This window comes from Primulina tabacum, chromosome 11 (assembly GCF_025594145.1).
Source record: "Primulina tabacum isolate GXHZ01 chromosome 11, ASM2559414v2, whole genome shotgun sequence".
Lineage (NCBI taxonomy): Eukaryota > Viridiplantae > Streptophyta > Magnoliopsida > Lamiales > Gesneriaceae > Primulina > Primulina tabacum.
In genome coordinates this window covers 31,516,410-31,528,477 of record NC_134560.1, presented here as the reverse complement: position 1 = coordinate 31,528,477, position 12,068 = coordinate 31,516,410, and the positions used below count along the sequence as shown (strand labels likewise).

General features: G+C 35.8%; 1 protein-coding gene across 1 annotated transcript; it reads left to right on the top strand.

Annotated features, from left to right (window-relative positions):
• The first annotated feature begins 4,441 nt into the window (after positions 1-4,441).
• On the top strand, positions 4,442-9,457 carry LOC142518098 (uncharacterized). Its single transcript, XM_075620775.1, has 3 exons — positions 4,442-5,546; positions 8,034-8,111; positions 8,228-9,457. The coding sequence occupies exons 1-3, from the start codon at positions 4,533-4,535 to the stop codon at positions 9,299-9,301; spliced, it is 2,166 nt and encodes a 721-aa protein (XP_075476890.1). The 5' UTR covers positions 4,442-4,532; the 3' UTR covers positions 9,302-9,457.
• Positions 9,458-12,068: the final 2,611 nt, after the last annotated feature.

Genomic DNA, 12,068 nt, shown 5'->3' with positions numbered 1-12,068 from the left:
ATAATTATATTAGCATATAGAACAGCATTCAGGACACTGCCATGACGTTTACTATTTTTCGGGTGTAAAATTACCGTTTTATCCCTAGTAGCATATTTTTTCGTATTCACCCATAGACCTTGAACCGACGTCCCAAATCATTCCAAACTTATCCTAATACCTTAAAACCCTCCCATAATTATTTTTTTAGGCTTAAAATTTAGCTTTTCGATAGGTTTCTCGATTCGTTTTTAAACTTAGACGTATATCCCGGTTTTGACTCGTATGAACTCGAAACTTAACCAAACTTTACCAAACTTAAACCAAAGCTTAATAACACCTAAATAAACCCTTTTCAACCCAATTCAAGCCCAACAAGACTTTCTATCATGCCTAGGAAGCTGCTGTATTTTTCTGCACAAGAGTCCTAGTTCAAATGTGATTCGAACCTAGGCTAGCTTCGACACCAGACCCTTAGCCACATGACCAGACCCTTGACCACCCTCTTAGGACCCTAACCAAACCCTAGGTAATCTTCTGGACAGAAGCTAACCCCCCCGACAGCAGCCCCTTACCCTTTATCCTTCAAAAGCCGCAACCCTAGCCCTATGAGCCTCCAACCGAGCGGCCCTCATTCTAGCACCATACCAGGCCTACTTTCTCTCACCTAGGGCCACAAGACCACCCTCTTAGGACTGCTGGACATGCCCCAACAGCAGCTGGTGGCCGCGCCCTCCTAGGAAGCCAAACCGAAACCCTAGGACTCTAAAATCCCCAAATTTCGTTCAGCATGCTTCACCCGACTGTCCAGCCCTTAAACCTTCATATATTGACTCTTAAACATGTTGAAAAACGTCCCTTCCCATAGCCCTACCATGACAGCCCCTTTGTGCAACATTAGGAAGAGTTTTAAAAAGAGAAAACTCTAGTTTTGTGCATGTATAGCCATAAAAACGAAAATAAATAAAGTGTATCATGTTTTTCATGCAATCATGTATCAAATACATAATATGGTGTGAAAGATAAGAAAAAAGATATTAATGCGTGCTTTTGCATATTTTTACGCACGAAAAACTGTTGACGATTGCGAAGAACGTGGACGACAACCTTGGCTAGATGCTCTCTTGAAACCTTCAAATTTTTCCTTCAAATATGGTGTGTGTGTGTGGCGTGACTTTGCTAGAAAGAAGAGTTTGGAGGATTTGGGGCTGTGGAGGCGTGAGTTTATGATAAATAAAGGGGTAATTTGCACTTTAAATACTAATTAAAAAGGCTAATGGTAGCATAGGCCCATTAACAAGTTAATTAGGCTCATTAAGTCCATTAGTGATCAATTAAAATATTAAAAATAATTTTGCTTAAATAAGTTTGTGAATTTATTAGCCGGGTTGCCAATACGTTCGTATTTTTGGTAAAAATTCAACACCGATAAAAATTACGTCCCGACGTATAAATTCACCTCAAAACCCCTTATTTTCAAAAATAAAAAAAGCATCACCCTTAATTTAAATAATTAAAAACAATTCATCAATAAAAACATTTTCCATTTTTCAGTCATCGGTCTCCGTTCCTCGATCGCCACTCGAATATCCTTTAAAAATATATTTTAATGCAACCATGTAGAAAAATATATTTTAAACATGAAAATATGCACAAAATAATTAATTAATACAATAAAACATTTAATTAAAATACACAAGGAATTTAATAATTTCGTGCATGTGGTTTACGTGAACCTTTAAATTTTCGGGGCGTTACAATCTTCTCCCTTTAAATTGAATTTCTCCTCGAAATTCGCTTATCCTTAGTAATCAAAAGTTTAGACTTAGTTCTAGTATCCCAAAAATCCACGCTTCCGCTGCGCTACTCTGATAAAACTTAAGTTCTTGAATGTCCTTACGTCTCCTTGATCACAATTAAATTTTTCCTTGTAACTCCTTATTTTCAAATCGCAACTTAAAAAGACCCATGATGACTTAGTGTTATGTTATTATAACCTCGAATTCAACTTTTCTTACAATTTCCAATATTAAAAGATGGATGACCATACTTATCGTATATTACTTTCCTTATTTTATACCCAAAATGTTTATCAACTTATCAAATTTTAATCTTAAAATCTCAAACGCATTCGCTAACGCTTAGATTTTCAAGCTTAATATCGATTCATTCTTAAAAACACTTGATTAACATTCCTTATAACATTATAACCAAGATATCCCAAGGTTCTAAATATTCTTACAAGCCTAAATCATCGAAAATTCTTATCATTTAGCCCATTCAATTATCGCTTATTGCTAAATTAGCCCCCAATTTCCTTAACATTTGTAAAATTAATTCTTAGTTTCCTCGAAAATTATCTCATTTGATCCTTACTTTCAAAAATTCTATGATTAACCCATAAGTTTTTGGCGTTCTTATTTCCTTCTATAGGTTTCTCATGATCAAATTTCGATAATTTTAAACTTATTTACCCAAAAATCAATTCTCATAACCAATCATACCTTTCATCAAAACTTAAAATCCCAATTTATACATTTTGTTACCCCCAAAGATCATCATAGTCTTCTAATCATTATTCCTTACGTCTAATTCCCGAAAATTAACTCAACTGGTAACCATGAATCATCAGTATTTTCTTAGAAAAATCTACGTGTCTCAAAAATATTCATAATATTAACGATTAACTTATGGTCCAAAAATAGAACGTCAATACTAAAACCCAAAATTCAACATAGTCCAATTCCACCACAAAGCCAACATGCATTGAAATCAAATAATTTCTTATTTCATATCGTAACACGTATAAAAATTCTAAAGCATATAAATTATATATTATCATAAAGTTATTAAACATGTGATGTGAACATATAATTCATGTAGTCATGCAGGTAACAACATATAAATCATATAAAGCATGTAAAATTACAATTTTGAGGCTTGACGACTGAGCTTCCCGGCACTGATGGTGGCACAACCCTTTACAGAACCATTGCTATGATACCAACTGAAATTTTGTTCTTATTCCTTTGAAAACCCTAGCCACCCTAGCCTTGTAATTTTAGATCCTAGCCCTCAAGCGACTCGACCAGCCCCTATGAGCCCTTCCTAGGACCATGACTGAACCCCTAACACGCCGCTGGACAGTACCTAAAAGACCTAGAACCTCAGCCCCTCAACCCATCAACTAAGAATGCACCATGCACCCTTTTCCCCCAAACCCGTCCAAGCACATGCACATCTACCTCGCCCTTCGAGCCACCCTCTTGCCCCCATCTTAGGAACATCATGCATCCCATTTAAGTCTACTGAACCCTCCCTAACCGCAGCTAGCAGCTGTGACCCTCAAAAACTCCTAGTCGAATAGTCATTTCCCTTAAGGAGTCTATTTTCGTTTTTATTCCTTCCCTATTTTTTCCAGCCCTTAAACATACACCTATGGACCCTTAAACATGTTGAAAAACGTCCCTTCCCATAGCCCTACCATGACAGCCCCTTTGTGCAACATTAGGAAGAGTTTTAAAAAGAGAAAACTCTAGTTTTGTGCATTTATAACCATAAAAACGAAAATAAATAAAGTGTATCATGTTTTTCATGCAATCATGTATCATATAAATAATATGGTGTGAAAGATGAGAAAAAAAAAATTAAGGCGTGCCTTTGCATAATTTTACGCACAAAAAACCGTTGACGATTGCAAAGAACGAGGACGACAACCTTTGCGAGAAGCTCTCTTGAAACCTTCAACTTTTTCCTTCAAATATGGTGTGTGTGTGTGCCGTGACTTTGCTAGAAAGAAGGAGTTTGGAGGATTTTGGGGTTGTGGAGGCGTGAGTTTATGATAAATAAAGGGGTAATTTGCACTTTAAATACTAATTAAAAAGGCTAATGGTAGCTTAGGCCCATTAACAAAGTTAATTAGGTCCATTAAGCCCATTAGTGATCAATTAAAACATTAAAAATAATTTTGCTTAAATAATTTTGTGAATTTATTAGTCGGGTTGCCAATACGTTTGTATTTTTGTTGAAAATCCAACACCGATAAAAATTACGTCCCGACGTATAAATTCACCTCAAAACCTCTTATTTTCAAAAATAAGAAAAAACATCTCCTTTAATTTAAATAATTAAAAACAATTCACCAATAAAAAATTTTCCATTTTTCAGTCTTCAGTCTCCGTTCCTCGATCGTAACTCGAATATCCTTTAAAAATACATTTTAATGCGACTATGTAGAAAAATATATTTTAAACATGCAAATATGCACAATATAATTAATTAATGCAATTAAAATATTTAGTTAAAATATACAAGGAATTTAATAATTACGTGCATGAAATTTACGTGGATCTTTAAATTTTCGGGACGTTACAAAAATATTTTTATTTGTATGTATGATTTATTTACTGAGTATTATATATATATATATATATATAAAACATACCCTATGGCTAGGGTTTAAGGTGCTCTGTTCAGTCAGAGTTGGCATATATAAATGCGTGGCTTCTTCATGAAAGCCTGCTTTGAAACCCTAATTTTTTTCCCAGTTGAACATGGTTAGTTGCTCGAACAATTCTACAGCTGAAGAGGCAGAAGTAGCAGAGCAGACCAAATACTTCAAGATTCAATATTTATCGTCAGATAACAAGAAACCAACTTCACCAAAGGACCCACTCGATCTCTGTTTTCCTGAGCTCGAGGATATCCCTACGTCCTTTTCTGATTCTTTTCTTGATTTTGACTCAATCAATAGCTGGTTTGTTGAGGTAAAACCTGAGATTGACATCGTCCACAAAATGGCTGATTCGGGAGAACATCCAGTTGGTTCTGGGTCAGATAAAAGTGAATTTAGGGCTGCCGTGGAGGGTTTGGAAATTGGAGGCGATGAGATTTGCGGTAAAGATTTAGTTGGAGTTGAATCGAGTGGAGGGGTGTCGGGGCAAGAGAAGTGCGAGACTGGGGGTGTTACTAGAAGTGAAGTAATGGGTAGTGAGTTGGTTGACAGCAAAATAATTGATGAAGGGGTTTTTATTAGAGGTGAGCTATGTAAGAATTCGGTGGATTTGGGGTGTTCTATCGATGAGCAGCTGGGAAAAGTAAACTTAGAAGAGCCGCTGAATGCTTCGATTATTTCGGAGATTGTTGAGAATTTAAATGGTACAATTAGAGGGGTGGATGATGTTGCTAAAGGTGATGTGTTGAATAGTGGTGAATGGATCAAAGGTGGTATAAGTGCTGTAATGGATGGTGGTGGAAGTGGGGTGAAGAGCCATGAAGTGGTGAATGATAAAGGTGGAAACAGTATTGATGATTCAGAGTCCGAGGATGAAAGTTCATCGTCATCATCATCTTCTAGTAGTGATGACGAGGATGAACGTGATGAGGACAGTGGAGATATGGCTGGTGGAAAGACATCCAGTAATAAGGAAGGAAGAGAGGTTGATGTAGAAGAAGGTGAAATTTTGTTAACTGATGGAGATGAAATGGTTGGGTGGAGCGATAATGAAAATGATGAAGATGGTGGAATTGGAGCTGCAGGGCCCGTCACATCTAAGAATGAGCTTAAGGTAAATGAATATAGCGATTGTCATTTTTATTCTTTTTTGTTTTTAAGTTTTTAACTTGCAAGTGAAGTGTTGTAGATAGATCATGAAACTATGAAAGTCATAGAACAACAGATATTTTTTTGCTCTCTCTTGCCACAGCAGCTTTCATATGTTTTATGACTTTTTTCTCTCCATCAAGATTATGTTTGGTTCCCCTTGATTGTGGTCCTTTTTCAACTGAAACCCTTTGAAATTTGAATTTCTTCATTACCTAATGTTCCAGGGGTTATTGAGGCTGAATATAATTGTGTGTATCCTTTGCACTTTGCTTCTGTGTGAGTTAGGCACTTTATAGTTCTACGGTATTTGTATTCTTTTGGTAATCAAGTGTCTAATTTATGCTAGCCTCCATATATAGTCCTTTACTTAAGTCCAGGATGGTCATTAGTCTCGTGCCTGTGTGTAAGCTAGGCGCAACCCTTTACTGGACCAAAGCATGTTCCTCAGTGATATACTGCAATTGGAGAACTACAAATCGGCTCTCAGGTGTATAGATGGTTAAAAGGAAGGAAGTGGAGGTGGAGGTAGGGATTTTTTTCACGCATCCAGGAGGTAAAAAATGTTGTGACAATTGGTCCTTTGGAATAAGAATATTTATAAGTCATATTTAAAGAACAGAAACTTTTGGAAACCAACAATTGAATAGATGAATGATATTCTAAAAGATGAAATTAAATTTTTTTCTGAACTTTTAAAAACAGAAGACAAGGTTATCGAGGCTATAAGATGTTAAAACATTAAAGAAAAATTGCCGTGTGATCATGTACACTACCTGTTACAGTTACCGTGAATGCCATCATAACCATCTCAATTCCTTTGCGACTTCTACTTATCCGAGTTTGTTGGCTTCTAGATAGAAAATGTTTTGAATGTTAATAAAATCGAAAGTCTTTAGACAAGTGTACATAAACTTTTTGTGCCCAGAGGTTCCTATCTGATGAAAAATTAAACTATCTGTGATTGTTACAAGGCATGTGAAATCACTTTGGACCAAATTATTTATAAAAAAACATCTTGCAGTTGGTTGCTGCTCGAAATGAAGTAAAACTAACACACAGTTGGGTTAAAACTTTAATGTATGGTAAATTTCATGATTATTTTTTGGGATGGCTTATTGATGTGTATGTTCTTCAAATGGAGTTGCTTGATGCAGTTAGAAAAGTGTTGACTCAAGTGTTTTTCCTTGAACGAGTAGTTGGATGGACGAAATGTTTGTAGTCTGAATTAGAAAATGACAAATTATATTGAGCGATGTGCCAAAACAGGATTTTTTTAGTGAATCTGGATAAGACAGGGTTAAGGCTTTGTAGGGTTGAGCACTTACAGTGTGGTTTACTGGAAATATCCAGTGATTAGCTTCAAAATCTTTGGATGTGATGATAAAGATGATGAAATTTCATACAGTAGGAAATTTTACATTAACAATGAATGATAGGATTAATTAAGAAATTTAAGTGTGTGATCCTTAAAAAGTTCTACGTATCACAACCTACTTTGGTTCATTTGTGGTAGGTGGCTGTGCATCACGCTCTATCTATTGTCAACGATTTTAATAACTTTAAGTTTAAACACTTAAGAAAACTAGGATATTATAAAGTCCCATAAGATGTTTGCCTAGACTCAGGGCATAGAGATGCTCAACCCTCAACCCTTGCCCCAAGAAGTAAGTCAAGGCGTCAGTCCTTCATTAAACACACATTTTGGCTGTGATGCATGAGCTTCTCTGTGCTCTGTAGGTTCAAGATGTCTTTTTAAGTGTGCATTAAATGTAGGGATTGTAAAATCAAGGTGAAATGCAGATTATTGAGCATCTGTTTAGATTTGCGATAATTTTTTAAATAATTGTTCTAGTATATTATCCCATTTGGCAGAAATGTGTGCCTCTTCTTACTCCTTTGCCTCTAGGCTCTATTGTACACCTCTAAGAACTAAGCCTTGGTATGCATGAACCATGAAGTGACTGGGTATGACGTTTTAGTTGGCAGTCTTCATGATACAGGGAAAAAGTCGTTATTCAAAATTATAAACAGCACCCTGTAGAAATGTAAGTAATTCAATTCTTTTGGTGATTACCTAAGGATCTCTTGGAAATGTCATAATCTCGGCCTTTCTATAAAGTACTACTTATGATCCATGGATTTTTTTTCTTGAGGAAATTTCCTGGTTTTATCTTCTAGATAAGTCTTTAAATAGTGTCAATGAATTAAAATTTTGATTAATTTTGGAGTGCCTGAATCTGTCAAGATGATTGATGTTTGTAAACATGTCATGTTGTTTCATTCTCTACAATTCTTTTGACATGAAGGATTCAGACTAAAGAAATTGCATTACATTTAAACCTTGTTTTCTGTTTTCACATTTATGTACACGTGCTACTCTTATGATTAGTTTAATAATTGCTCGTACTCTCGACCAAGAAACTTACATTCTATTCATTTGTTCATGTAGATTCTACCACCCGTTGCTTCTGTCACCGTGACCTTGCAACCACATCATCAGACACTTCCAGTTGGAATTATTTTGTCGGTAAAGTCATAGATAGAATTCTACTTAACAGTTAACACACATCGGTTTTGAAGGTGAGAGTTTAATGGAAAATCCGAGAGCTCAAATATATAATTAGTGACTTTTCTATTTCACAGATCATAGGGGCCCAGGTTATAGTGGAAGGGATCGAGAAACACAATCCTCTCAATGAGGGCTCAATTCTTTGGATTACTGAAAGCAGGTCACCACTTGGGATAATAGATGAAATTTTTGGGCCTGTCAAGAATCCTTATTATGTTGTCAGATACAATTTTGAGAGTGAAGTTCCATCCAACATCCAGCAAGGGACTTCAATCTCATTTGTTTCTGAATTTGCAAATCATGTGCTCAATGACAAGAGTCTTTACCAGAAAGGGTATGACGCATCTGGTGAAAATGACGAGGAGTTGTCGGACGAGTTGGAATTCTCAGATGATGAAAAAGAGGCTGTGTACAAGAAGATGCATAAAATGAAGAAGAGAGGAACAAGCGAATCAAAGCCTGGAACTAAACGAAAGGATAAGAGACAGTTCAAGAGTCAACCGGGTAATTGGAAGAGCAGTCAAGTTCCTTCATCAAAAACTCCACATTTTAGTGATAATCTACCAATAACTGAATCCTTAAATAATGGAAGCTCGGCTGGTCTTGGACTGGCCTTTACTGCTAATCAAGCCATTGTTCCTCCATTACCTGTTCAGACACCCATGCCTGGTTTTTGTGCTCCTAATGGGAGTTGGGGTATTGGGTTTCTCGGCCAACAGCCGTTAAATATAGGTGACCTTTCTGGTGTACCAGCAGCAGCAAATTTTATGCAGTGGATGCAACCGAATCAACCTCCTTTTCGGTTACATCAAATGCCTCCTGTACAAAACAGTACCATTCCAGGATTGCCTTTTAACTTTAGTTCTTCTGTTAATCAACCAAACTTCGGTGGGGTTCCAGCATTTACACCCTGGCTTGGTCTTCCAAATCAGAATGTGTTCAATCAGTCATCCACGGGAATAGGTTCACAGACTCCTCTGCCCCAGGATGTGGTAGAGCAAGTATTTCAGTTTGATGGATCACAAGTTAGTAATAGTTTGCAGCCGAATCCCCAGAATTTTAATCGATTCCGTGGTGGGGGAAGAAGAGGGCATAATAGAGGTGGGCGACATTACGGTGGTGGGAGAGGCACATCTCGAGGTCCTTAGCTCTCAGTCTATGAGAGCTGTTTCAAATTTTGTTTTTCTTTCTATTTTCCTTTGATTCTCCTTAAGTAGTTGTACCGTTGAATACATTATCAGTGCAGTTTGAGGATAACTTGAATAATTTATTTTTCATTCAGGTTTTATTGCATCTTATGATAATGTGTCTTTTTTCATATTACATCATGAAAAAAAATCAGTTATTTTTTATACTTGTTATTGGAATTGCCATCTTCACAAGACTAGCAGCCAATTTCAAGAATGTCCTCTGTTGTTTTTGAGGGAAAAAAATCAGTTTTAAAGGTCAATTCAAACATTTTCAATACTTTTTATGGACAAAAATCAATGTTTATCTGCCAGAATATGAGGATTAAACAAGCTACGTACCTCATTGTCAAGTGTCAAGAAACTATTTTAAAAAGTAGGCCTATTTTAGTTTGTAATTTAAATTTTATCTTAATCTGTTACTAATCAGTGTTAACGTTAACTATAGTAAGAAAAATAAAAATAAAATACAAAATCAGGTTAACCAATGCAAACCCAAAAACTAAAGATCCTCTTCGGCTTCTGATATAAATCTTAGTGTTGAATATAGATAGATGGATTTCAAATTTATAATAGCAAATTCATCTCGTTGTTTGGGTGTTCTTGAAATATATTTATTTATTTATTTGTTTATTAGCTAATTTACAATGAATTTCAAATAATTCCCTCGAATCATTTTCTCAAATCAAAATTATTTAATCCAAATGCAAGCTAACGTTTCAAACACTAACAAAAAACAAAGTTATATGTGAGACAGCTAGGGATTCAAAAACGAAATTATAATCTCTGAATTTTTATCCCATGTGCTTCAAAATCTACACACACTCAAAACACACAGTACACACCGAAAGATTCAAAAACGAAATTAGAACTTTTAGAAAATTTACTCTTTCCTTTGCATGTTTCTCCCCCTGGGCGCTCGTTTTCTTCTCTGGGTTTTTTTTCATGTTGCATCGTAAACATCAAAATGTATTGGTTCAAACACATTTAGTTAAAATTTATACTACTCTATTAAGTTTTAGACACTTAACCAGCGTTTGATAGCAGGATAAAATAAATTAATAATTAGTATGTAAATGATAAAAAAAATAATTGTGATAGAAATGTAATATATGATGTAAAATAGTATTATGTTTGATATGATTTTTAAGTATGAGATAATTTTGAATTTTATGATAAAATGACAAAATTGCCCTTTTCTTTATTTTTTCTTCTTCACTCTGGCGACGGCTCGGCAACAGAGGTGGTCCGACGGTCGGCGCCGGCCAGCGGTCGACGGCGGGAGGCGGTCCGATGGCGGTAGGCGGCTAGTCGGTGTCGGGAGGTGGTCCGACGGCCGGCGGAGGTCGGCGGCGGCCCTGCAACGGCAGTGGTCCGACAGCCGGCGACGGAGGTAGTCCGACGGATGACGGCGGTCCCGCGGTGGCTCGACGGCGGTCCCGATGCGGAGGTGGTCCGGCGTTGGTGAAAGAGAAAGGGTAAAATTGGAAAGAGGGTAGGGATAGAGGAAGGATAAATAATCCTAAGAGAGAAGAAGAAATTATTTAATCACACCTAATACAAGTAATATAGATGCTGCCCCAGGTATATTGCCCTTAACCATTTATTAGCTGCCAAGTGGCAATTAATTTCAAGCTTTTTAAATAAATAAAAATTTATAAAAACTTATGTGTTATCTCAAAAAAACGTTTCACTAACCATGGTTCAATTTTTTAAAATGATTTATTTTTAAAAAAGCATTTGACCTTCATTCATTCTTCCGCCGTCATCTCTCAAAAAATCAGAACAAGACTTCCACCACTTTGCTCCATTTTGCAACTTTCTGCCCAAGAATAAGTTATTATTTTTTTATTTTATTCTTTATCCTTGTTAATCTAATTTTGTATGTCGGTAATTTTTTGACTTTTTGTTGCTTTTTGACTTTTTGTTGTATTAATCGATGATTTAAGGACCAAATAAGAGGATTTTTTATTCATTTCTTTATTTTATATTATATTATATTTTACTAATTAAGTTTTAATGATTGTAATTTCTTTTAAAGTAAAATACAGTAGATTAACCTCTTGTTTATGTCCATATTTTTGTAATATGTGGTACTTGAATACATGTATGTTTGCTTCATCTAATTTGTTTTTTTTTTAAAAAAATTAGATTCAGTTGGTCTTTTTTTTTTGGGAAATGGAAGATGACAAATCAAAAGCACTTGAAGAATTGGAGGAAGACTACGGGGAAGAAACCGAAATGATCAGATTCCAAAAACGCAACCTGGACTCCCTAATTTTTCTATGCAAGAAAATGGAGAGGTACAAACTGAAAACTTCATTGTCGATGTTTTGAAGAGCAAACTAGAAGTGGGTAAGATTGTGAACACTCTTGAAGAAGCTTATTTATTGTATTGTCAATACGCACATGCCAAGTGATTTAATGTAAGGAAGGGTGAACAACGATGTTTTTCCCATACTGATGAACTTCAATCAAAGGAATTCAATTGTTCATGTGAAGGTTTGAAAGATGAAAAAAGATCTTGTAAAAAGATTCCAATTTATCAAAAACTGCTCACTAGAACTAATTGTAAAGCCAAATTGAAAATTTCAAGAGAAAATGGGGTTCAATGGAGAGTGAGTAGATTTGTGGAAGAGCATAACCATGAGATGTTTGCACACTATCAAACTCACTTGTTAAGATCGGCACGCAATATATCGCATAAAAAAAGTCTAATCTAGAAGCT